At 39.1% G+C, this 27,952-nt stretch overlaps 2 protein-coding genes across 3 annotated transcripts; one reads left to right on the forward strand and one right to left on the reverse strand.

The window, feature by feature from the left end:
* Positions 1–171: 171 nt before the first annotated feature.
* Positions 172–15,677, reverse strand: stx18 (syntaxin 18). Its single transcript, XM_023427979.2, has 11 exons — positions 15,525–15,677; positions 6,295–6,362; positions 4,260–4,375; positions 3,931–4,008; positions 3,713–3,779; positions 3,509–3,600; positions 2,194–2,288; positions 1,769–1,827; positions 1,198–1,267; positions 1,012–1,092; positions 172–914 (listed from the first exon to the last, which is right to left on the reverse strand). The coding sequence occupies exons 1-11, from the start codon at positions 15,675–15,677 to the stop codon at positions 819–821; spliced, it is 975 nt and encodes a 324-aa protein (XP_023283747.1). The 3' UTR covers positions 172–818.
* Positions 15,676–18,777, forward strand: LOC111670924 (uncharacterized). Of its 2 annotated transcripts, none has more exons than XM_087179761.1 (4): positions 15,676–15,797; positions 16,130–16,431; positions 16,638–16,770; positions 17,000–18,777. In XM_087179761.1, exons 1-4 carry the CDS (start codon positions 15,676–15,678, stop codon positions 17,382–17,384), a joined length of 942 nt encoding a protein of 313 aa, XP_087035887.1. In that variant the 3' UTR covers positions 17,385–18,777. The 2 variants fall into 2 exon arrangements, with proteins under 2 accessions (XP_087035887.1, XP_087035888.1); XM_087179762.1 differs by having other exon boundaries at positions 15,759–15,905.
* The last annotated feature ends 9,175 nt before the right edge of the window (positions 18,778–27,952 follow it).

Genomic DNA, 27,952 nt, shown 5'->3' on the forward strand with positions numbered 1-27,952 from the left:
AGCAGAAATATCAGGGGGCCGTGTGAGTCAAATCTCAAATCGCCAGCCTCTTTTCTTTGGCTGACACAACTCAAGACAGGCCATGGCTGATGTTATGCGAAGGTTTGACATAAAGTTGAAATGTATTAACTCTTTTAAAATGATATCCCTTAGGTAAAGAAAGAAACAGAATTTAATTAAGAATATTGTTTAGTTTTACTACTGTGAGTGGTGTGTCAGTACAGTTATGCTGTGACAGATATCAAATAAATGCCTGGAAAGCAAAACATTCTCAATGGTTTGACAGTGAATTATAACACAGATGTCATTGAGGTTCCTAAGTTTACAATATATTTAAATACATGAGACTGCAAAGACAAGATGCAAGTCTACACAGTATCCTCTAGTGCGTTAAAGTTGGTTCCAAGAAGGATCAACAAAAAACAAAATCTGTTTTTTCAGTCAGTCAGACAAGAAGGGTTGCAGCCAATCAAACCATTATTTCATTTAGTGGAAGATAAAAGACAGTGTCCAACGATACACACACTTAGAGTGAATACAGTGCTCCTGACAAAGCTCGACTCGACAGAAGTGCTTGTAAACACTGATGCTGCACTAAAAGCACTGGACAAAGATTAACTGATAGTTAAGACCAGAGAAGAACAAACTGCCATCTCCACTTCAATCCAGAATCTTCATGAAGAACAACTTGTCCACCGGGTTCAGCATGGGAAGTGGTACATTCATACAGTGTGCTGTTGTCATTTCTTTATGAGATAACCAATACGTGCCAGAGCCAGGAGGTTTCCTGTTGTATAGAGTCCATGCTGGCAGCTATGTTAGCTGTCATACCAGTCCAGAAAAAGGAGAGAGAAAGAGCACATGACGAGGAAGAAGAGGATCCATACTCGGAAGCCGGCGTTGTTTTTGATTGCCTTGTGACAGAAGTTAGAAGATAGAGGAACATTTTACTGACAAGATTCATTAATATCGACAGAACTGTTTTTTTTTTTTCATCTAGTTGAGTGTTACCTCTCGTATATCCTCATTGCCTTCTTTCACGTTCTCCGTAGCACCCACAACCAGCTGATGAATACTGTCTATCTCTGTTTCCTGTCATGGAAAGCGAGATGGATCAGATCAGTTCACGTGTGACTTATTCTTGAAATACTGTGCATTTACTGACCAAGTGATGGAAAGAAAAGGAAATAAGCTCACTTGTTGCAGGACTTTCTCAGCAAAGATCTCCTGAAGTCGAGAGATTTCCACCACCTTCCCCTCGATTTGCCTGATGGGCACAAAAGGGAAGCATGACACATCCCGTGAAAACAGTGTGCCTAGCATATTTAAGCACTTCCAGATGGCATTAGTATTACCGGGGCAGGTCCGGTAATTTTCACCTCAGGACCTTAGGAATTTTGTTCCATCTGGAACAAACATGTCAGTGATTTTCTCTGGCTACCATAGTAATAATTTAATCTGCATACACCTATGTCCTTGGGTCATTTTAATCCTGTCTGGATCGACATCTGATATTTCATGAATGTGTTGTCTTGCGCATGTAGTATTTCAATCAGTTTGGGCATGTAATTTAGTGGGAGGGGAAGTGACACACAGTCAGACAAGAGTGTCTCTGAATTACTGCAATTACCCCCAGTAAATAATTCTACCGTTCACAACACTAATGTCTGAACAGACTGAAATTACTGATCTCCCCTGGCATTAGTAATGCTGTTCAGAACAGTCTTATTAAAATGGGACAGGAACATGTGTGCTGAGGGAGACTCACCTCACTTCATCCACCAGGCTGTTCATCTCACTCACCAACCTCTGGTTTTCCTGCTCAAACTAGACAGAAAACACACAGCACTTCATCAGTGATGCTTATGAACATCAGTGTAAGAACTTTGGATGTGCTGTGTTATCTGAACTTCCATAAAACTACTAAACTAATTTAAGTGATTGCTTGTGTACAAATACACTTGACTGTGTGCCATTTTTGTAATGACAAATAACTCTGAAGTCCAAATGAGTTTGCAATCTGGATCTCTACAAATTTAATTCTCCCTAAAAACACAGCTCCACAGTAAAGCAATAGATGTGTGAGTCCCTGTGCATTTAGATAGCTATACATTCATCAAACACATATGAATCATACAGATCTACATCTACTGTACAACATGAATATAAATAATGATGTCTGAGTTGCCATACCATTTGGATCTCCTCAGGAGAGAGCTCGTCCTCCACTCGGCCTTCCTCCCACAGGTGTTCCACAGTGTTGTCCAGGACCTCTGACACACTTTTCTCTACAGGGAGGAAAACAGAGTGAAAACGCGTCATGTATCTTCAAAAACACCCAACATTTCCTCCGTCATTCACTTGGTTCAGCTGAATTGCTCATTTAGTTGCTTATTCTCTCTTTGAGCCATCCCTGAGTGGTTATTTAGACTGATTTGTAGTATTTGCAGTATCCTTGTAGTAACTTTACAGTTCACCATATTGGGCCTTAGAGCAGCCAGTTTTGAATATTATTGTTGTCTGGGATGTTCAGTGTCAAGGTGACAATATACAGCTCGGCAACTATGCTGTGTTTGTGGAGATATTTAAAAAACAAAGGTTTACCATGTTTTCCCTCACATAATGAAATGTTTTTTGGTTTGAAACAGTAATAGCAATAGCAAATATAATTGCAATTATGTGCAGTTGTTAACTGAAAAATTTTAGAACAAAAAACTATTAAAATGTGCCACATTTAAGTGATAAAAGGGTTGTAGAAGTCGTTTTCTTGGTTCGCATAATAACAGCCTTACTGTGATAATGACAAAGAAGACAATTTGTTTTTTGAAACATTACCATAAATTTGCTGTAACAAATGCAAATTCCATTAAAAATCCATTTCAAAAATTAAAAATGCCAACTGTTTAGTTCAGCTGTTGCTCCGAATATGCTATTGTTATTGGCTGAAGATATGGATGAGGATAGTCCTGAGGATGTTAAGTGATATAGACAGAACTAAGAACTTTTATTCACCTTCATATTTTATTGTGAACTGTCCCATGTATCTGATTGGCCAATGATTGGCCAAATCCTGATGGTTTGGATGACATGAACGTGTAGAACTGCAAATTATTGGATGTGTTGTGTAATGACAACACACGTTTCAAATTACAGGTTGTACATAGCACGCACACACACATCTGTCCTGCTGCCTTCAGACGGCTGAGAAGACATCAATAATGGCGTGGAGCGCTTAATTTAAAAGCTGGTGTAGATAAGATGCAAGTAAGAATTAGACACTAACCTTTAACACACAGACTGCTTCACTAAAATTCTTGTTGTAAACTCTTTAAAATCGTATTTCTCAGTGAATGTATCTACTGATTTAACTTAAGTGTTTCTTTGACCCATGCATAAATACACAGAAATACCAAACCAGAAGTAGCCACATATAGTAGCAGGATTGCGTGTGCCAGCCTGTGCTGCCATAGAAGTACAGTTGAGTATCTCAGACGACTCACTGACTCACCAGAACTTTCTTCCTTGACAGTTTTCTCCTCTGTGGGCTCCACCTCACGCGTTTTCTCCACATGACTGTGGTGTTCTGGGGCCAGTCTGGACCTGAGACCATGTGAATCAAGGGCAACAAAGTTTAAAGTTACTACAGTCCTAAAATGATTTTAAGAAATAATAAATTGTGGGAATGAGGTATATGCATAGAAAGCATACTCACATCCTCTTCTTGTCCACCATTCTCTTGACTCTAATTGCTCTCTGCTCAGAGTACAGCTTACACACTCCTTAAAGACAGAAGAGTGCTGGGCTCTTATCATCACTTTCTTAACCAGTAAACGTCCTTAAGATAAGCAAATGGATGCATTCAAAATAGTCCACAGAGGACTTGGTGCAAGACAATATCAGTCTGAATTGTAATGAGTTGCATAAACTCACCTTTCAGATACATTTCAATGAGGTCCAGCACTGCCCCTCTGTGTTCCTTTATCTGGGCTGATGTCACCTTCTTCTCTGCTACATTGACAACAATAACATATTCATTAATTAAAAGATAAACTCGCTGATTTTGGGATGCTGCCCAAAAGTAATATCACATCCATTTTCAACTCAGCTCCCTGTTAATGTTTTGTAAGTCAACACAGTTGAGAGTTTAAAAACTAAAATCTGAGTCATGTATACCGCATAATGTATTACAAAACTACCACCACCTAAAAGCATATTCTACATTTCAAATAATGTTTGTAAAATAGTTCATTAGGTGTTACCTTCATTGCGTAGCTGCTTGATGGCTTCAGAACACGTCCTCATGAAGATCTGAGCATCCTGGTCGATCTGATCTCGTTCACTGTCCGTCATACGGGTAAGATCTGACGAGATGAGACTGTAGAACACACAAGACCAATCACAGTGAGTTCAAATACTTTGTGGCTATGTAGCAGAAGCTGAACATTTGATTGATATCCTAACAAAGGCTCTTTAAAGCACATATTTACAACAAGTGGCCTAAACCCTGACAGATGCCTTCCTCTTCCCTAACTCATGTCTACCTTCAACCACGTCCTGTTCTCTCTCCATTCCTATTCAGGGTCATGTGGGGCAGAGACCTATTGCACCAGGCTCTGGGCGGGTGGACGTGACTTTCCAATTCACCTGAGCTCATGTTTTATTACTACGTGGAGAAAATGGAACAATCTGAGAAAACTGAAACACAGAGAGAATGTAAATTCCACACAGGAAAGAGCACATGACTGCAATCAAGCCCAGGAGCTTCCTGCTGTCACACCACAGTGTGCAGCTGAGACTTAACGTCTCCCTCTGGTAGACTTCTAAGACACAACAACTCTCTTAGCTAAGAACATACAGAGCTAGTGAAAACAAAAAGACCCCAGCACTGAGAAAGCTGTAATTCTATTCATGTGTGAAGGTGGTTTTGATTGGTTAGGTTAGATTGAATTTTGAATTGGTGTGACGGGATTAATCAAGGTCATTCTTGCAAAAAATATCACTGTTAATGTAAAACCCTAAAATGATTATATAATTAAACTAGAGCTGAAAAGATAACTGAAATTGACAGAAAATTACCCAGCAACTATTTTGATAGTGAATTGTTTCATGAAATAAATTTTCAAGCAAAATTACATTTTCTCATTCCAGCTTCTCAAGTGTGACAGTTTGCTGCTTCTCTGTTTCACATCTTTACATCTTTGGGTTATGGACACAATAAAATCCAGGAATGGACACTGGGAATATGTGTTGCCACTATTTTAATGAAAATAATCTCAAGCTGCATCCCCTAAATAAAACAAATACGAAAGAATAAAGATGCAGTGATGAAATATAAAGCGCAACAAGTCGTCCTTTACTATGACGTAGAGAAGCATTTTTGGTTTGTTTGTTTAAGCTACAGTCATAGTATCTTACCATATATTGTATTGTCTTGTATTATATCTCCATTCCAGGGTTCCATCAACAAGGCTTTTACTTTAATTAGCCTTCAATTAGCCATACTTGGACTGAAATGGTGACCAGCTACACTAATTCAGTCATAATCCACAGTCCATAATTATTCTGTCAGGCAAAGTCAAATGAAGAAGAGCAAAAGGGAAGATGATAAGAAAATTGGCAGACAGGAACGGCTGATGATGAGGCTGAATGTAGACGAGACTTGTGCACATACCAGTGATGGCATCTTGATGGATTTTCCCAACACTTAATACTACTGCACTCCACCCATTGACATCTCTAATGTTTAGTTAATGTGCTCTATTGAGACTTTATCAACAAACTTAACAAAACATGGGCTACTCCACATACCCACACCTACAAAACACAGAGGGGGCCTTGAGCGGAGGAAGGCCTGGATTAGTCCCAGGGCGTGATTTGTTCTCCACTTGGTTGCAGCTCAATTATTCCACACAATTAGACTGGAGCCTACCGCTACAGACCACCCTACTCGCTGCTGACCTTGTGCCAGCAGCAAGCCCCTACAGTGTGCGGGCACACACACACACACACCACACACACACACACACACACACACCACACACACCACACGCACGCACGCACGCACGCACGCACGCACGCACGCACGCACGCACGCACGCACGCACACACGCACACACGCACGCACACACACACACACACACACACGACAAATTTAGAAGTCCCATCAAATAACTTCTGACCCCTTCTGAATTTTGTCAGAATCAAAGTGTTTGTCCCTTCCCTGCAGCACTGTTGGATTTTCCCGCTGCTGTTGTTGATTGTGGTGGATTACCGCAACCGTTTGGAGGGGCTTACCTTCCGGCGCTCACATAATCTTTCCTGTGTTGTAGCAGAAAGTCTTTCAGCTTGGTGATGTTTGTGATCTGCCAAGATAAAGTGAGAAGAAGGATTATTTGACTCCATTACCTTCATGTCAATGAGTCCCTTTAAATGCGATGCCTCAGTTGCTCCTTCAAATATGTTAACCATGTCAACACAGCTTAAGAAAGAGTTTTTAGACATGTACCAGGAAACTATTTTCTCCAAACTACATTTAGACAGAGCCAGAGTAAATGTAAAACTTAGTATTTATTGGATGTGACAGGCGACCAATGTCTTTTCTATCTCTGTGAATTCTCAATATTTGCTTTTGACAATTCATCAAGTCACGGACATACAAAAATCAAACCTGCAATTTCCTCCTCAAACAGCTCTCATAAATAAAACCATGAGCTGCTGCATACAGAGCACTGACAGAGCGATCTCTAATAAGCTTTAAATTCATGATCTGTTACTATTTATCACTGAGAAAATGTCCAAGTGTGTGTGTGCATAGGGAAACCAGAGGAAACTTGGTTCAATCCAATATTTGCTCCTGTAATTCGGTCAAATATTAAAAAAAGGACCAAATTACTTCCCTGTCCACAGAACTCTGCTGGCAAGGTACAAGTGGGTGTGAATATGCACACAGCAGGCTCTGTGAGATCCACAAGAAGACAGAACTGAGACAAGCCCAGGATTGAAAAATGACACAATGAGTTTTACTGTGACAGCGACCCCAGAGCGTGGGAGATTATTTTGATAGCATAATGACGCTGTCTTCGGCCTTCAGCCTTTTCACTCTAACAACCTCAATTATCAAATTGCCTTGGCTGTAAAGAGTAACCTGGCACCAGCCATCTAATAATGTCTCTAAACATTCATTCCTCGCGTCACGGTGACCTGAAGCCCCGTCTTATTTGAGCTGACGTTTGAAAAATGAAAAGTTTTTCAAGGCAGAAAGAAGGTGTCAAGATAAACAGAGCTGAGCAATTTGTTAGAGACCAATGTTCTCCTTCTCTGGTTTAGAAGGTAAGTCAGTGACACAAGACACTGCTGTGGGGCAAATACTAACTCAGGTAAGCTGACCCTTGTAATAATACAATTATTAGAGGTCAAGAGTTAATTGTTGTTCAGAGCAGTTGAGATTAGAGGGGGGTTCAGGGGAGAAGAGAACCTTTCTTATGGTTCAAAGTATTCCAAAACATCGGGCGTTGTGTAGTGTCTCAGTGAATGAGAAAACTTTGAAGTGAGGTCCTGTGAGTCCACAACTACCAACACTTAATGGTAGGATTTTCCAGACCTACAGCCATAAAACCTCCAATGAACCACCTCCTTTTTACCATGTACTTAGTGATATTAGGTTGGAAATAAAGGGTTATCTTGCGGCATGCACGCAGTCACTCAAATATGCATCTTAGAGTGGTGACATATGACAAATGTATTGCGTTATTTTTCATTGATAATTGCTTCAATCTGAGTAGAAGTTATTGTTAGCACAAACTGATTTGTGTTTTTAAATTGTAGTGCTTGTGGTTATTTTTATTCGAGCAAATCAAAGGAAATGTTGGATTTGTGTTAGTTCTCACCTCTTAGATCAACCATATATTTTAAACACACAAGTCTGATAGAAGTGGAGCTGAAACAATTAGCCGATTGATAGATGAGTCAATTCACTTTTAATAATTGACTAATGCTGTAAGTAGTAACTTTTCTCAGTTTTCCAGGATAATAAACTGAATATCCTTGTTTTGAACTTGGTCAGACAAAACAAGAGAAACAACCTTGGACTAATTTGTGATGGCATACATAGCATGGTTAGGTGACTATCATGGTGTGTATCTTATGAAGCCTTCAACTTCTAATTACCAAGTTAAATTGGCTATAGTGGTGAAATTTTTATTTACAAACCAGGAAAACTGCTGTGGAAGCACATTTCCGAGTTTTAGTGACTTTAGTTTTTTTGGACTATCCTTGGCCTGCCATAAAGGGGAAAATAAAATCTTTTACATGGCATGACTAATTTACCTTTTCCTATAAACTATATTTTCTGTTTGCAATTAGCACTTGGCTTCAGCCTTTTATTTATGTTCAAGCTATATTTGCTTGAAGAAGTGTATTCATGGTATTACACCTTTTTGACCAGCAGGCAGGGCTAAATCCACAGCATTGGGACATGCTGATTTAGAGTGTGTGTGTGTGTGTGTGTGTGTGTGTATTGTGGGGGTGCCGGGGAGTGTCAAGAGTGCTGCTCTGGGGGTTGAGCTGTCTCCTGTGTGTATACATTGGAGCTCAGATTCCCAGCACAACCTCAAGGGTTTGCAGGGGGTCAGAGGGATCAATTGCTCTTGTAACTTAAGACCCTAAAGAGCAAGTAATTCCTCAACAATGAAGGAAAGGGGTGGCCATGTGCATGCGGCTCACCGTATATGTGTAGGTGTATGTGAGTGTGTGCATGTGTATACGTGCAGCCGCCATAGGTGTGTGTGAGGCAGAGCTCGTAGCGAAGGCAGGAGGAGACAGTCTGCCGGGCTACATCTAATCTCGTCATCATCAAAGACCCCCACTTTACCTCCTCACTTTCTCCTTCCCCCTGCTTCCCTCCAGCCCCGACTGAGCCCAAACAAACCATCAGGGGGGATTATTATGAGGAAGAAAAGAGAAAAGGCTTAGCTAGCAGATTTCTAAAGAGCCTGGATGGCTCTTTGTTTTGTTAAATCTAGGTAACTGACAGAATTTGATGATGACTACCCTGCTTTGGTTTAAGTCCTTGTGTGTCCTGACCGAGGGCTATCCATACTGACGCCATGCTATGTTGTGTTTAGGTATGTGGGCCTGATACAGAAAGGATGTTTCAGTGGAGAAGACTGTGCCGCATGTTGATTTTATTATCATGTTTATGTCTGACTCTCTAATGGGCTCAGTTTTGTCTTCTTGTATATTCGCAGTTCGAACACTTCAGTCAGCTCAATAAACAACAAACACAAAATTCAAACAAAGCTTTTGAGATTATTTACGAACAGAATCCTTGATCTTTTTTCATGTCTGCTAAAGTTGTATTAATGTGTTTTGACCATGCAGGTCAGATCATTCACGGACACAAAATGTCAACGTACAATACGAAGATCACCATATATTGTTATGTTAAGGTAAGTCTGAATGATAGATGAAGATGAGGATTATAAAGCTACAACAGCACTGCTTTTGTGTTGCAAGATTGTGTCACATTTCCAAATCCTTTTGCATTTTGAACAAGCTGAAAGTAGTCAGTGAACAAAGTCGTCTCTGTCCATCTCTAAAAGTCCTGCTGCTGAAGAGATGGACTGTGTTGGTCACATCACCAGTGAGACAAATCCTGTAGTCTGTTTTGAACAAATTTCTATGGAAACTACACTGCTGCATTTTGAGGCAATCACATCACATTTCAACAGTTAATTCCATAAGAAACAGATGTATTGGCCGAGGCTATTACATTTAACTAATGAAAAAACCTGGACACCACAGTGGACAAAAATAACTGAATGAACAAAAAAGAAATGTTGGCTGTGTGAAGGGCAACAGGTGACGGGTCTGGATCAGATAGCTGTAGCAGTTATTCACAAAAGCAAACAAAAACTTGTCAGAGGTGCCCATGTGCACTGTACACTAAATTCAAGAAATGACCAACCTCTGTCAAGTACTTCAAGGATCAGATTTAATTTTTAAAAAAACGATTAAAACAATCAAAAACAAGCAAAAGGAAAAATCAGGAAAGGTTGGCCTGATAATCCCATATCATGTTGTGGAATCTAAAATGCGCAAACTTACATGCTGTCAAGTAAACAGCAGAAGGCAATGTGGAAACTTTCCTATTATATATCATAAATTGTAAATTACCAAATTTGAAAGGGGAAGTTAGAAAAGAAAAACACTTTTTCTCTCTCTTCACTCTAAATTTTATGTATGGTCTCAAAAAGTGAAGGTGAAGACAGAGCAGTTTGCGTTAAGATGGAAACCAAGTGGTGAAAACAACTATAAGCAAAGTGTGTGGGTCTGGAAACAACAAACGCTTCAGCTGAGTGGATGACAGACAACAATTCTGCAATTTTCAAAGCTCATTATAAATAGAGAATTAAGACTTGGGACAGTTTGTACCTTCTAGGAAGCAACTGAATGCATATTCTATTGACCTTAAACAAGACCTTTGAATCTACTGTAGATGAATGATGACCAAAAATGAACAGCAAAACAATACAGTGTGTTTACTGTTATTAGTTTTTTATACAACAGTGTCACTTGTCAATGTGAACAGACAATATATGATTAATACCCCATGCCTTGTTCTACTTACATGTTATATAAAATTATAATAAAAGGCACACTAGAGTCTTTTAGAGCTGTCATCTGTTTAAGAAGATGAGTACACATCTGTTGTAGTTTCATGGTTCAGATTCTCTGTGTTTTTGAGTGTCAGGGTCAAGTATGCAGCCTGCTGTCATCTGTATTGGTCGTATTTCAACGATTGTAAATCACAATAACTAAGATTAGTCTAACAACAGAGCCTTACAACATTCTTTAAAAAGTGTCCACAGCTGCTGCTTTAGTCTTGCTCCATGTTTTAATGTTTAAATTGAGCCTTTGTCTATTGAGCTCAACATTACTTTTGTTCCACTTAAACAATTTAGTCTGGAGGGTATCTGGTGTCCATCTCATGATTTAGAGTTTGACATACATCTGTAAATCTGTGTTTCACCACCTTTTCCTCTTTTATTTTCATTTTCATGAATCATGCAAAAAAACACTTTGTTGCACGCAGTGAAACAAAATCAAGATTGTGCTCAGGCCTGACAGCAGATGCCTCAAAATTCAATTTGCCTGGCTTTCATGGGAAAACAGCACAGAGATTAGGCCAAATGGTAAAGAGACCATTTAGCAACACATTCATCTCGGGGTTATCCCCGCAAATCACTTCCCCATGGCTAAAGTGCCGACTCAGTATAGACTGAGTTTGGACAGCTGTATGTCAGCATGTTTTTACCTGTGTGCCAATATAGTTTGTGACTTGATGAGCAGAGATGGTGAAGAGGAAACTTAATTTCAGTTGTTGTACATTGGAAAATGTATTCAACTTTTGCCCATTCTGCCAATTTTCCATACAGTTTGCAATATAATAAGGCTTCAGTCAGACTTCACGTTGTCTCATGAGAAAATTTCATATAATAGTCAAGATTTAGTTCATCATTTTTTCTATTCTCTACAACATTTGTTGGACCTGTGTACAATTCTTCTGTAAATATTCAGGTAGGTCAATTTTAGCTATAGGACTTACAGGCTGTGTGTTTCTGCCATAAATGTTTTTACTTTTTTGCTTGAGTGACAATAACTTTTATTCTAAATAGGCCTGGGAAGACATTCAGGAAAAAATGTCAGATTTCCAAACTTGTACCCTTCAGTCACTAAATGGCTGACATTAATGATGACTCATAAATGTCTGTACTATCTGCCCAACATGACCTGTTAAATCTGCAAATATGCCTCATTTTCATATTAATAACCAGGAGAATTGAAACAATTATCCTACAAACCATTTCCAAGCACTTCCAAGTTTGGTCTCCATCTTTGAAATTTGGCCATCACTGATTTAACATATCCCAGTATGTGGGAAAACATTTCACTTCCAAATTCCAAATGTTGGAAACTTGACCATCACTAACAAAAATATCAAGTAAACCAGATTCTTGAAATTCAAACTACTGTTTTGAGAATAAATGAGCATACTATTTCAATGTGAAAGTTGTAAGAGGGAAGCGCCCCCTCTCCAACAGCACAAAATACTTTCAAGTGCTGGCTGATGGCCAGACACTTTTCATGGCTTCTAAGAAAACACTGTGAGAAGGAGCCAATTTTGGAATACCAATACTAAAGGCGCAGTGGGGAGTCAAGCGCTATTTTCTACACACAATTTAACAATTTTAGAGTGACCCCTCCATTTAAACTTGAGAAGGGCAGCATGCTATGGAAAGAGACGAGGTGAGCGGTGAAATGGAGATCACAGTGCCCCAAACCGACCCCTATGAGGTAAAAGATTCCCCTGACCAAACCCCACCCTGCAAACACAGGCCCTCTTATTAGTCAATCAAGCCTTTTTTGCATTGCCTTGAAAGACGCTACATTTCCTTTCTCAGTGGAAAAAAGCCTCACAGGACCACTGTGTATTTGTCAACTTTGATGTTTTCTTTCTATTTTTGTGAAGCTTCAGTGGGAACTTGGAGAGTTATTCATGTCTAGAAGGGCACCCACATCTGTTGTGCATTTGGTGCCGGCCGTCAACATTGTTACTGGGGACCTAATTTAATATTTTCTCTGTTTTGATCTTCCACCTTTAATCACTGGCTCTTGGGAAGATCGGCTTTCCCCAAGAAATTGCTCGAGAGCCGAAAGAAAATGTTATTGCAGCATGTTTATGGAATCATACATGTAAAGAGGGGACTCGCACAAAAAAAATGCTGCCTATGTCAGACTGTACAGAGAGAAGAATGGATAGTTGAGCTGGGGGAGCTGTGGGTGAAAACCGCGACATAACTGTAAGCAGTCAGGACATTCCAAACTCGCAATTTCAATTTCTACAAAAGCTGCTTCACCAAGATGGTTTGAGATGATATCTGCAGTGCAAGGGAGACAGCGGTGGGGAGGGAGAGAGCAGAGGGCAGTCACCACAGGATGGGTTTGGGTTTCTTTTGAATCAGCACCAGTGCTTTTATTAAACCACCATTTCTAATATCAATGTAACAGTACATAACAAAAACCTGGTTGTGCAGAGGTGCTGAGACTGGGCTCATGTTTGCCTCAGACTGATGGCTGGAGACATCAGGTACAACTTAAAAGTCCTGACTCCCCGAGGGAAACGTAAAGTGGTTCTTCAAGGTGCCTTTGAAGAGGTTTGCGTTCATGATATTCATGTTAGGCCAAGGACTTCTGGCTGTATAAGCAACACCCATGACATGAATTGAAACATTTTAGTTGCTAATGATCCATCTCCTACTGCCAACCATTGATGATGTCTCTGTGCTTCAGGGGAAGAATAAAATTTGAGATGTTTTGTGAAGTTTTCTGAGCTAATTAAATGCCACCGTTGCCTTTCCTGCCAAGATTCAAAGGTCAGTGTCCCATGACAAGAGCTTCAAAACAACTTGTTTTCACTAATATATTTAAACTTATATGAAATTTCCTACAATTAAATCAGGATTATTTACCTTAATTAAGTCTTTTAAAGAAGGAACTGAAATCAAAATTTCCTCACTGTCAACCAGTAGTTTAGTAGTATTGAACCACCGTTTTAATTAGTTCAGGATATTATACAAAAACTTGTCTTTTCAATATCATAAAATGAGGAGAACGTTCTTTACTATTTTTCTAAGTCATCTGGCTTACTCCCACCTTAAGTCCAGATCACATGAGGCAATTTTCCGGGTCAATTCTAAAAGCAGAGTCCAGGCCTGTCAGTGCTGGGGGAGGAGTGGCTGTCGGACCTGACAGTTGGCATAAAAAGTATTCTGGGCTCAAAAATGTTGAGTCTGGCCAGTTGGCCCAGTGTGATTTTTTTTTCAAACAACTTAGCTTTTGTCTGCCCAGATCTCAAGCAGAGCACTCATTTATTCTGAATTGCCCAAACTGGGCAGGATTTGAAAATTCCTGTAGTCTGACCCAAGTTCAAGTCGACAAAAGTGGCATTTTTATGAGTGCTATTTATTTCAGTGATCTTTATTTCCCTGTGTAAATGACATTTGGAAAATTATATTAGTTGTTGTAATGTTCTTTGCAGTCTTTTGTCCATATTCACTGATGTCTACTGGAAATTAAATTAAGTGCTTGCCACGATATGCTTACATTTTGCTGGAATGTAGTGGTCAAAGAGGAGACGACAATGCAGACCAGAGCTGATATTCAAGACTGACTATGTTGCCTTGTCTGAGATAAACTACTAATTTAACTTGCTAACTTTTCCTTCAATTACACATTCAAAAACCTGTTGTTTAGTTCAGCAGCAATAATGCCACCATGCTTTGTGAGTTGGTCCAGAGAGGGGCAATACAGAGAAGCAGAATCTGTGACACATGCATCACAGTTAGTCAGCAACAAAACATGGATGAAGCATAAATACATGCAAAAAAGTGTAGACATCAGATTACTTACTAAGACCAAATAACAACTGTAAGATTTTAGATCTGATGCAGTGGCTTGTCTGCTAACCGCAATTTATAACCTGATTCCAGAACATTTGGCACCTTGCAAGATGAGTTGGAGAGACAGGCAGAGTGTATTAAAGGCAGACATAACGATCCAGCATAATAGATTTTCAGGTAATGGCTCCATGGAAAGCTACTTTGTTCTGAATTCAGGGAATGTTATTTCCTTTTTGAGAGTTACAAATAATGAACACACTCACAGGGAGAAAATAAAGTTCTGATTCATTGAGGAATGTAATCATGATTTCTGGTTTGTATTGTTTAAAATAAACATAATCAAGACCATAAGGTTAGTACTTCTCCTGTGTAAATATGATTATAGAAATCACATAAAGCTGACCCATCATGAGATGACAACAGGTTGAAATTAGGTGTATTTCATTTTGACAGCCTCTTTGAATACACTGGACCAATTAACACCAAATATGTTCTCATTGAATCAATTCTATCACCTCAAATGTGACAATGCTGTGATATTTTTAATAGCTGTGGTTATTTTGTCGTCTCCAGTTTTGGTGTTAGATAATACCATTATGTTTGGATCTCAAGATTTCAACAGCATAGCATAAAAAACAGAGGAGTAAAGTAAAATACAACTGACATCAGGATCAAAACATGAATCCACTCCAACTAAACCTACAAGTGCAGCTGATATTTTATCTATCAGCAGTTATCACCATATAAAATAACATATATAGGATTTTGTGTTTCCCACTGCCACCTCATACAATTCATGTTGCATCATACAGATAGATGCCTTGTTAACTATGAACAACTGGTACCTACTTTACTAAACTCAAGCTTTGAGTTTCAGTTTGCTAACACCAGACTTACCAAAGTATTTCCTACCTTGCTGCACACTTTTCCTAGGCTTCTGCTGCCTATCCAACACAGCATGAATAACACTTTGATTGAAACAGTCTTGTATTTAGCTGTCATTAAATTTAAAGTTTGTATCGGTGCTAGCCATGTTAGCTAAATCTAGCTCGGGGAAACACTCACCACTTCCTTCGCCTTCGGAGAGAAGCCGCTCTTGGGTCTGCTCCGCTTGAAAATTTCATCTTTGGTAGAGTCAAAGCCTATTCCTATCGCCTTGTTTCTGGTTTTTACTGTCTTCACGCTGGCTTTGAAGAGTAAAGTTATATCCACAGCCATGTTCGTGCAGCTGCAGCGCTGTAAACAAACTGACACGTCACCAAGAGACAACGTCATTATCCCGCGACGCGGTTTAATTTTCCCTGAGACGGAGAGGAAAGCCTTACGTTTTACCTTAAGGTTTTATTTGGATTTATTTACTATAGCAACTTTTGTGCCGAGTAGAATTAACATCCCGCTAGAGCCTGGGCTGGTACCAGATTACTCTTCACCTTGATTCAGTTCCAGGTAGCGATAATTGTAAAATTTCAAAAATCTCTTAAATATAATAACTTAAGTTTAAAAACACTTAAATGGAAGGCATTACCTCAGAGTCAGATGTTCATGTTGAACAGTACAGTTATATTTATTCATGCTGAAATTTCTCCACAGTATGCTTGTGCTGCAATGATGTAACAAGGACCAATTGTAGTAGACAGAGTAGATAATCAATCTGTCTCTCTCTCTTTCAGAAAAATGCCTCAACAACTTCTTGAAGGGATGTCCAGCAGGAAACGAAGACCTAACTGGACAGACCAAGAGTGTCTCCTTCTTGCCCAGTTAATGCAGGAGAAGAAAGACATAATCAGAGGGAAGTGCAGTACTGGAATATCTATACAAGACAAAAGACAAGCCTGGGAGGAAATAGCCCAAGCCATCAATAATGCCTTTCCACAGATTCAGCGTACAGTTTCTGACTGCAACAAAAAGTGGGAAAATCTGCTAGCAAAGTCGAGGGAGGAGATCAAAAGACAGAAAAGGCAAGCGGGTACAGGTAAGGAGAATGGGCACTTTGCTAGCAATAACAAGTCTTATAATTAGTATCATTAAAACTGCAATCCAATAAGAAATAAGACCTGTAGGGAATGGCTGCACACATATGTATATGTATGTATATATATATATATATATACACACACACACACACACACACACACACACACACACACACACACGTGACACATGATTTTTCATTCACAGATGAAGGCCTGTCCCTTGAAGAGTTCAGCACTGTGACCCAATTAGTGATTTCTGTGATGAACCTCTCAGACATGCTGCAACAAGATCGAGAAGACTGTTCATTGTCAGAGTTGGTAGAAACTCAACAAAACAGGTAGTACATCTTTTGGCCTCTCTTGTGTGTTTAGACTGCCATTATTAATTTGCCTCTGTATTGTATCTTGAACCTGGATAAATTAAACCAAAACTATCCACATGGCTAAGGAAGTGAGAAAACATTTTTTTTAATAGTGTAATTTTGATATACCAGCCCTTTATGTGTAAAGGTTGAAATGCAACTGCCTGTTAGATAAATTCATGGACAAATGTTTTTTCCATTTCAGCTATGATAAAGATGGAAATGACCACACAACCGATGAAAGATTAACAAACAAACGTCCACTGACAGAGCATGAGCTCCTTACATATCCAGATCCATCCACCTCTCCAGGAGAACAAAAAATGATTTTCAGTAACATTCCCAAATCACTTGCAATACAATTCAGTACTCCCCGTGCTACCATCTTTACTGCCTCTGGAGAACACTTGGATACTCCCTGCTCCACTTCTCCAACGTCAATGCACTGCGCAACTTTGCAAGAGCGAATGGATTTGGAAATGTCTGTGCTGAGAAGACAAGAGGCTGTCCTCAAGCTTCAAGAGGAATATTACACACTAAAAATCAAGCTGATGAAAAAACAAATGGAAGAGCCACATCAAAATGACTAAAGTAGTTGTAGAAAACTCTGTGCTCTACCTGTTTGGGATGTTACAGTTAGTGTTATAAATTGTCAGTTTTACGTTTGAAATGTGTAATTTTTCTTTTTGTATAACGGAGAGTCAAACACTAAATACATCACATTTATTCCATATTCTCCTATTGCGAAACACTGATCAGGTTTGTTCTGTCACGCTAAGTAAAAATCATCTTCATGTTACCTGGTCAGTTGGCAAGTGACATTTTCCTTAAAAACAACAAGCAGGTAAGCTGAGGATGTATTTTATAGACTGAATTATGTGTTGGGTTGTTTCCAAATGAATTCCCTTTTCAAAGCCTTGCATTCAGAGACTGTGTCACTTTAAAAGTAAAAACATTGCTTTGCCACACTATGACAAGATGATATCTGCACATCATTACAAACCAAACCTTATTGAAACGGTTATTTTATGTATGCCAGAAATATTATTGTTCTGTAACAACAAAAATTCTATTTGAGGTTTGTAATGCCTGTGATGGTGAGCTACATTGTCAATTACTGTCAAATCTTTGTGCAAAAAAAATTTCTGTGTTGTCTGTTTGTCAATTTGTAGCATGAAAAATAAGATACATGATGAGATTCATTTCTGCCTTTCTTCCTTCCTACATTTTGTTGTCTATTACAGTGAAAGTCAAGGGTTAGTCATCATGTTTGTCGCCACACAGGAGTCTCATACTGAAAAATAGAAAAATTACTGCAAAATAGTATAATGTAAACTGTACCGAAGTATATTGCCTTTGCTTTAAACTTTGCCTTTATGGCCATATCTAGAGGGGAATTCAGGTCTTGTTCTAAATCATTTCTTGCTTTGAATACATTTATAGTTGTGGACTGGAAACACTGACCAGCTTTGATGATAGCTTATTTCATTCATCAGGTATTGATATATAATATGAGTTAGGCAGCCACTAAGCTATCCTTCATCTTGCATTATTGTATTGTATGTACACGAATACACATTAACATATAATGCATCATGCCACACGCAGTAACTGGAATTTCAAATTCTAAATTCTGAAATTCTTGAAAATGATTTATATTCTCTAGGAAGTATAATTTGTTTTTCCAATTCATATGTATAGTTTTACACTGTGGGAATTTTTGTTTATTTGCCGATTCATGCCATTTATTCTTAAGTGCAAATTTGGAAGCTGTAAATGTTTGACATATACCAATAAACATATTTATGAAAGTTGAACTTGATCATGCCAGTGTAAGTAAAGCTAAAATAATGTCCTGTCTAGACAAATGTAGTAATTTGTGCATAATATTTCTCATAAATCCGTTTATTTGTAAATGACTGGGGTTGGCACCCAGATGTAAGCAGTGAGGCCCAGGGTGTTGAATAAAAGTCTGTTATTTGCTGTGTGGTTTGCTCATTTCCTTTGTTAGTGTTGTGCCAGACTGTGTTACAGCTGAGTGCTGTGACTGTCTCTCCTTTTCTGCCGCCTCAGCATTAACTCCTCGTCATTTTTTTTTTTCATTCACTCTTTTAGCTTTGACTGTGGAAAGAGAGCGGCTTTTCAAGGACCAAGGTTATGGGCACAAACTGAGGCATGATTGCCCTTATGATACTTAATGTGTTGATGCGAGCAGTCTAACCGAGCATTAAACTTTCCCAACTTTTATCTTACCACGGGATGAAACACGCTAATTGAGCTTGCTGCCAGGATGTACTTAACTGGGCTAGAATGGGAAACTGGGTAACGGGTTGCCACTTCAACAACAGATTTTTATCTCACTGTGTTTCATACAGGATATGTTTACATGCACATTAGTATCTCAGTTTTGACTCTTATCCTGGTTTTGATTATGTTTGGGATATAGTTTTTACATGGTTATTCATAACTTATAAAACCTTATTCATGTTTATGAGGATATTTAGATGAGCATAATCATGATACTCCAAAAATACAATCAGAGCTAGGACTCATGTAAACACACTCATTGTGTTATCCGTCATATACCAAAAAGCCAAGTTTTCTCAGATGATCTCTGAAACGGTGGTTCCAACATTTGTCTGCTGCATCGGGGCCTCCTGATTAAACCGAGTTATTATCACTATTAACTTTAGAAAAGTTACTATATTTTTTCATATAACCAACTGTCAGCTATTTATTTCTTTTAGCCAGTTATTTAGACAGTTTTACTTTTGGCAAACTGCTTTATTATCAGAGCTGTTTATTTGGTTAAAACTGTTATGCCTAGAACTTTTAGCTTTCTTTTCCAACTGTTATGGCCATTACTTTTTAGGTAACTATTTCAACTATTTATCTACTACCTTTAGATATTTCTACTATTTATTCACTCTATTAACTAATTAGGTCTAAACTGTTATATCCAGAACTTTTAGTTAACCATCAACCATTTGTCCAATATTTCTTTAACAATTTAAATGATTTATCCATTATTTCATTTTCTCTGCTAAGTTTTCACACACTCTCAACTGCAACACATGACTCACTGGTTATTACTTAATATAGCTTTCCTCTAATATAAATGTGGATTATGTGTATATTAATCAAATCACAATTTTTGACTTTTTTTGTTACTTGTTACTTGAGTTCAGTTGAATTAGTTGAGTTTTTCTTATTTTCCCTGACAACTGCAGAGGTACCCCAATGAGTACAGCTCCCCCTGGTCGGAGTCTTGTACTTCACTCTTTCTCTAAATAAGAGTCAGCTAAATATTAAAAAAATTATGTAAAATTCAAAGATTCTGATATGATAACCTAATGATAGTTATGATAACCTTACCTATGATAACTGAACTATATCAGACTCAGCATTATAGGCATTCCTAGATACTATCTGTTCCTAGTTGAAGCGTCAGTGATGGTATCCATTCCTCCCGTCTTTGACAGATGAGCCATGTTTTGGAGTATCCTCTGGGCAGTCCACTCAACTGCCTGAAAAGGAACCCCTTAATCTCCACTTTCTCTTTGTTTGGACTATTATCAGACCTGTCAGTCCAGACTGCTTTATCTTCACAGGACTCATCTACTGGCTGTTTGACGTTGGCTTAATTCTATCAAAGGCCCTTATCTCTGCTTTGCCTGAGGATGCATCCTTCCTCTGACTCACTAGAACGGTCCTGGCTCTGATAAGAGGATCACTTATTAGGGTAAAGAACACTGTTTGGTGTGTGCCGCTGGCTCACTGGGATTATGTTTACGTGTTTTATTTTGCTTGGTTGAGTCCATCAGTGTGCCTTTTCTCTGTTTGTATTGTTTATTAGCAGGGTGTAGTCTGAAACCTAATGACACAACGATATCCCATCAGCCACAACTAATCCAGATTGGAGATAGTCTCCTTTGATGGCAGTTAACGCTCTGTCTTTTGGCAGTAGTCACTTGAAATGGTCTGAAAGAATGTTATGCATCTTGATCTGATGAAGAGCAATTACATGGGAGGGAGCTGTTGCCTTTGAGGTGGAAGCTTACCTGCCACACCCTGCAGGCTTACAAATAAGCCTCTGGACACGTCCCAAATGTGTGAGAATGGTCCCTTTTCTTCGTGTCCTTCTTCTCGTGACATATGGTCTGACAGGATCTGACAGGTGGGGGCAGACAGGGAAGCATTTGCCAAAGCACTGAATTAACTCATCTGGTTTGCTTTGGTTGGCATTATGTCAGCGAGACAAATAGAAGAAGCCTTTTCAGAGCCAAGAATAAAAGATACTTAGAGTTGGTGCCAGAATAGATGTTTGACTAAGGTCCTAATCTGAGTTTCTTTTCTTGCCTCATTATCTCATGTTAATCAAATTAACAATCACAATTAAATCATATTATTTCTATTTTTAAAACAAATGGTAATTTAATAAATAACACGTTACTATATGAATGTGGACTGGATGATACTGTATAGGCTGTACATATATTTGCACATGTGCCTGTGTATGTTAGTCTGTGAAAAAGGGACAGGGGATACACAGTATCTCTGGGTTCTGTACTCTGTGCATGAGTCTGCATGTCTGAGAATATTTAGATGTTAATTCTTTTTTACCACCATAATAACCAGAACCCAGTTTTTGCATATGAATCATTAGCATTGCATGCAAGGTCATGTACATGTAAGTTTCCTGGAAAACTAATCATGGAAGAGACGTGCAGCTTAGCTGCTTGGACCAAAAAAGAGCTACCCATAGGTTAAGTAGAGATGTTGCAATCACAAATTGGATTTTCCATAATGCAGTCGCTGTTACAAACGCTTAACTTTATTTAGATTAAAAAGGGCATTGCCCATTACCAACAGGCTTCAGGCACAATGTCTCTGCTCCATGGATTAACCACAATTTATGCTTTTATTTTGCTGGCATGGTGACAGCCAAGAAAGGGAAACTTTCTAAAAAGGCACAGTTACAAGGCAAATAACCATTTACCCACTTATTTTATTTTGTCCTACTCGTCACCACAAGCACAAACAAAATGGTTATTTAAGAAATAGTTTTTGTACACTGAGTAACTGGAGTATGGCCATCAGTGTTATCATTGTGTCTTGTATTGTTTACCCTTGGCACACAAAAAATCTTGGTTCTACATTACCATCATTTTGAAGGATGTTTTACAGAGCCTGTGGATATGTGAGTTTCAAATATGATATAATCATGGCATGGCCACTCTAAGACAGTCCAGATTTAAGCTTTCTGGATATGCTTGACTTGATAATTTTCCACAATGGTCTTCAGAAATGGACAGCAATTGCCCCACCAATGAAAGGAGATCCTCTTTGTAATTAAAGCCAGTAGAAAATTGGATCATTTTTTGCCTGGACAGCTTTCACATTCCAGCCTAATATGGCATTGGAAGCTTTTGAAGTTGCTGTCTTGGCAGTCCCAAATTATACCTTTCATCAGCCAATCATAAGAAAATGGCAACCTGACATTCCCAATCGCAACTTGCTTTTGAGCTGGAGTCCATGTAATCAACAAGGAGTGCATGATACCCACTGACAAATCGACTATGAATACTAGAATTACAATTTCTCTATCATAACTCATGGAATGTTTTATTTTTAAGATCAAAGCGCCATTTTTACTCGATCCAACAAAGGTCAAATATATGTAATTATCTTTTCTTTGTCCTGGTTCAAATGAATATATTTTTAGTCAACCCTGAATAATGCTACTTATTGTATTATAATGTAAACTGTCAGAATTATCACTATAATATTATTTATAACTATCACTAGCTGAAATAATAACTGCAGCTTCACAGGTTCAATTCCAGCAGGAGACCTTCATCACATATAATAAATACAAAAATGCATATTTTCCAATGTGAATCTTCTCACCCTCTTTGTACTGGTTCAGTTGAAATCAAGCCCATTTCGTTTTCTTCTAACCAGTGACAGTAACAGTATTGACCATGACCAACATTATGAATCTATGCTTTCAGTCATTTGCACAACCAAAAATGTCTTCTGATTTTCCTGTGAGCCAAAAAAAAAATGCTTAAGCTGGACTAAAAAGTCACATCCTGTTACTGTAGAAATATATGAGTCTCACCAAAAAACATGAGCAGGCATAGTGTAATATTAAGTCAGCGAGTTGTCCAGGTCAGAATTAATCACAATGTAATGGACAGTTACACTGCTTCGCCCTCTGAGCTCAAGTTGAACACGTTTGTCTGGGATTTAAAATGTGATCATCATGTTACTGATTCGCTTCTTGCTACTTTGCACGGTCACCCAATTATGACTTGACAGAGCTGACACAGACGAGTACATTCACATTGACACAATGGTCTTTGAGGGGTAAAAAGCTCCATGGAAGCATTTACAGAGAAGGTCACTGGTCGCCCCATTGCCTCATCCTCACTGGACAGCTGTGATGTTGAAAATGTAATGTTGTGTTTGAAATGACTTATGGGCGTTAGCACAAGTCACAGGGTTCACTGAGAAAATCTATTTCACAGTGAGAACGTTATACTGTGGTACAATAGGTAACATACAGTATACTGTAATTTTCTCCTCCACCAATATAACAGTCTGTAATTTTTGTATAATCTTTGTTGACCCACGGCAAACAAAAGATAAACTCTTCCAGGACAACAACTGGCCAGTTGAGGTCAATTAAACTTGTGCTCTTCTGTTGAAAGACTGTTGGCTGACCATCATAACCCTAAAACAATGGCTACTATTATGCATCCTCAGGCATGTCTACTGTACAGGCACATACTTCTGCCCCAGAAGAAACCAGCCTCCTCAGAGACACTGAAATGAAACATGAACTAATTTGTGTCTTGATGGTTTCTCCCATTCTTAACCCCAGGCTCTGGCCAAGGCCAGAACGTTGTGAACGACCTCATGTATTTATAAATAGGCAAAGAGAAAAGGGGAAAGAGAGGAAGGAGCCCAACAGATGACTGAAACCATATGGAAATGGTAGAGAGTAACTCATCTTGTGACAACATAGCACGCAGCCCCCTAACCCCCCCCATCCCACCCCACCCCCAAGTCCCATTCTGTCTCATGTCACAGCCGTTCACGAAAGACTGCAATTGGAGAAGGTCAGTCGGTGGCTGGGGCCAAGAACAAAGTGATCGTGATTTTCAAAAAGTATATGCGGGATCTCAGGAGGAAATGGTTTTGCCGCCAAACACTCAATTACACGTAATTACAATAATTCAACCTTGGAGGATGGTTTATTCCATTTTATTATGAGGTTCGCTCTTTCATGTCCCACAGGAGGGGAGGAGGAGGAGGAGGAGGAGGAGGAGGGGGAGCGTCGTGAACAGCGACAGGGACTCTGTGAAACAGATACTAGGTCCTTCGTCTGAATGCTTTTTTTTTAATGTCCTGCAGTAGTTGGGCCCAGGGACAATTATTTTTTCTCAAAATTTAATGGGTCACATTCCCCCACATGCTAAGTGCCACCAGCCTGTAATGACCTTTATCTACTACAAATGTCAAGGCCAAAATAGACAGAGTATCCAGAAAATTTCAAGTAACTTTTTGGAGTCGCAGAATTATTTGTGCAGAAACAATTAGTCAGTTAATTAATTGATCTGGAATCTCTTTAAATTGAATGTCCTGGGTTTTAGATCGTTGGTGAGAAAAAAACTTGATGATGACACCTTCACCAAAGCACTTCACAATTTACGTCTCATTCACCCATTCACACACACTGTCAGCAGCAAGTTACCATGCAAGGTGCTGGTCTGGCAATTGTCTAGCCTCGTCTTGCCCAAGGACACTTCAACATGTAGACAGGAGGATTGAACTGTCAACCCTGTGATTAGTGGACAACCTGCTCTACCTCCTCCGCCATTCTTTAAAACTCGTCCTTTTTTGTCACAAATTGTGAGTTTCAAACCCTCAACCGAGATAACCCTGATGATTTTCTTAAACTTTGGAAAGCTCCTCCAGAGCCACAGACGATATACAGCTGTGTTCACATTCTGACTAGTACTCCTCGTGAGTACCTCTTTAAAGTTTAACCAAAAAAACAAAACATGATTTTTTTGTGTACGCTTACAACAGCAATTTGCATATACTCGATACTGGATAGATAAAGGAGATGCAAGAACTCATGTCCGTCTGTTGCTTATTGTCATTATCTGATTCTGGATCACTTTCAGATTTAACTCAAAAAGCATCTTCTTCTGTGCAAAGGCTCTGACTCACATCATGTTCATTTGATTTGGGGGCTTTTCATTCGACAGTGGGTGATTGTGCATTTCCACTGAAGCATCTTCACAGAGGACAAAGGCCTACTCACTTCTGACACGACCGCGCTCCGTGGCTCTTGGCTTTCGGAGTTTACAGAATTTCCCAGTCACATTGCAAATTTAACCGTCTATTACAAAAACACACTCAAATATCAGCCCACTCAGTGTCGCAGGGCTAGACCGTTAAGAGCCCAGGTCCACACACCACCACACCCCAAATGGAAGACTGAGAACTCTGTGTGATTGATCGTCACTTCTAATTTTGCTTAAGGTTGTCTGTGTGTTTCTGCGCTGAAATATAGGCCCCTTAACAAGACCGAAGCACAGACGTGGGCAGAGAGGAGGCTTTGAAATGCGGCAACCTCTGAACCAGAAAATAATCAAGAGGACTTAGGCATGGCACTGCGGCCGGAAATTCACTGTGAATACTGGTTTCAACCATGACCATTTGAGAGCCCAACTTTTTGGCTTTTGCAATGATTTCGAGCCCCCCACCCCCCATCCCCCACCTTCTCCAGTCTCCCTCTTGGCTGTATGTCACACACTCATTTTGGGCTCCCTCTGACCTAAAAGTTGATGAGTAGCGTCTCTGTTTTTGGGGCAGCTCTTGTCAGCAGAAAATGAACTGGTGCATGCCTTTGGTCCGTTTGTGACACACATAAATGTGCACATGTATGCCCCCACACTCACACACTCACACACACACACACACACACACATACAAATATACAGTACGTCCCTTTTAAACCTGTGGCTTGCCTACGTTTTTCCCAACACATCACAGGGATGGCTACTTTTCTGCTCGTCCAGCAAAAAAGTTCGCTCACCGTTTCCCCTTCTGTTATTCCTCCCCGTCTTCTTCCACATCGGAGGAAGAAATTGCGGTTGAGAGTTTAGGCCAAGTCTCTCCACAGCTTGTCCTGATTACTAAGTAGACAAGTACCCATGGTCTCTCTGGTCCTCGTTTCCCCTCCTTCATATTTCTGAGTGACTGTCTCTGAGGTTTCTGTGAAGGACAAGGGACCCCTTTGGATTGTGGATGGTCCTAAAATAAACTTGCATTCAATCAGTCACCGCTGTGGTGGTCAATACGTGTTATGTAGACATTATAATTGTGCGCAAAGTCATTGATAAAGTGGGTCATGACCTCATTCAGCATATGGGAATACACACATTGTAATTTAGCTTTGAATAAACAAAGTTCAACCACATGTCACTGTCTGGCATGTCCTTATAATCTTAATGTTCTCATCAGGCCTCAGAATGCCAACCAACCATGGATTTTTTTAATCTGCAGTTTCCACTCCCCCCCCCGTCTCCTCCTCTGATCACTGTTTTCCCTCTGAATTGTATCAGCAGCTTACTGCCTTCCAGCCAATTAGTAAAGGCAAACACAACAACAATCAGTCTCTTGGCTTAATGCACTCTACCTCTTCAGCAGTAAATACCAACTGATTCCTCAAAGTATTGTCATTCAGAAGGGCCCTGCTGGCTCTGGTCTTTGTCGAGAAGAGAGGGGCCCCCTTTGAAATAGCAGCCCATACCAAAAACACAACTTGTTTCAGAGGGAGACAAAGGCTAAAGGGAGTATCACAACGGCCGATGGAGCCTGATAAAGGCAGATTACAGTTATCTGGCTGATTCATCAGCCAAGCAGGTTGTGTTTTGTTGTGCAACAAGGATGTGTCGTGTCTGGAATTGTCCGGTGTCACTGATCTGAGTTCAAACAGAAGACTGTCACCTTTTAAGTGCAAAGACTGAGAAACTGTTGACTTAAATCGGGTTTATGTGAAATCAGACTGGATGTAAGTTGATTTTCTGCTTAACAAGTAGCAACATGATATTAATCAGAGGAGCAATGTAAACAACAGAGTTAATGGGGATGCATGACCGAAAAGAATGTTTTTTCAGCATTACGGGAAATGTGAAAAAAATGGAAATTCTTTTTTTAAAAAGTAAAGAAATTAAAATTGGTAGCACTATGAAAATGATAAGAAATCAAAAAAAATCTTGATCTTTCCAAGTGTCTCCTTGTCTAGAAATGCAGTCACATAATATTGTGTTTTCACATTATCATGACAAAATTTAGCCCTTGGTGCCTCTCATGTGTTACTGTTACATTTTAGTCACAGAGCTAAGCGTCCCATTTATACCTGCTGATCTCTGAAAACCCCAAAAGATCATTGAACAACACTTGACACTGTTCTGAAGGTATTTCCAGAATCCTCAAAGACTATTCTAACCATCTGGATGAAAAACTATAATATAAAAATTTGTCCATATTAAAAAAACTCTAATTTATCAAATTGAATGCATCTGTCAAGTTGTGATTTTCTAGGAGGCTAGAATTGACCTGTCTTCGTACTCTGTTTTGTAAAACATGAGGAAAATGTTAACATGTTCTTTTGTATATAAAAATAAAACATATTACATAGAAGCATAAATATAAACTAATAAAGCTGAAAACAAAATTATTTATTTTGGCACTCTTTGTTAAAACTGAAATATTATTTCCAGCAACAATCTTTGTTTGAATTAGGAAAAAAGACAAAAGGAACTTGTTAACGTGTTAAAAATATTTTTTATCGAGCAACAGATGGACGATTTTTTTCATCAAGATGATCAGAAGAGTCTGAAGATTCTGGAAATATCTTCACAACAGCATTAAGTATTGTTAAATGACCTTCGGCATTTTACAAAAATTGGCGGGCATATTTTAATTAAATCAGATGCAAAGCTCTGTGTCTAAAATGTAATGATAGGCAGAGGGCTTGTCAAATAATAAATAAATAAAAAACATTCTGCATCTTCACTGAAAGGATTTTCTCATGATTTTAAACAAAGGCAGAAGCCTCTGCATTTTTCTTTAA

This window comes from Seriola lalandi, unplaced genomic scaffold (assembly GCF_002814215.2).
Source record: "Seriola lalandi dorsalis isolate HSWRI2012SDOR001 ecotype SW California unplaced genomic scaffold, Sedor1 jcf7180002054864, whole genome shotgun sequence".
NCBI lineage: Eukaryota > Metazoa > Chordata > Actinopteri > Carangiformes > Carangidae > Seriola > Seriola lalandi.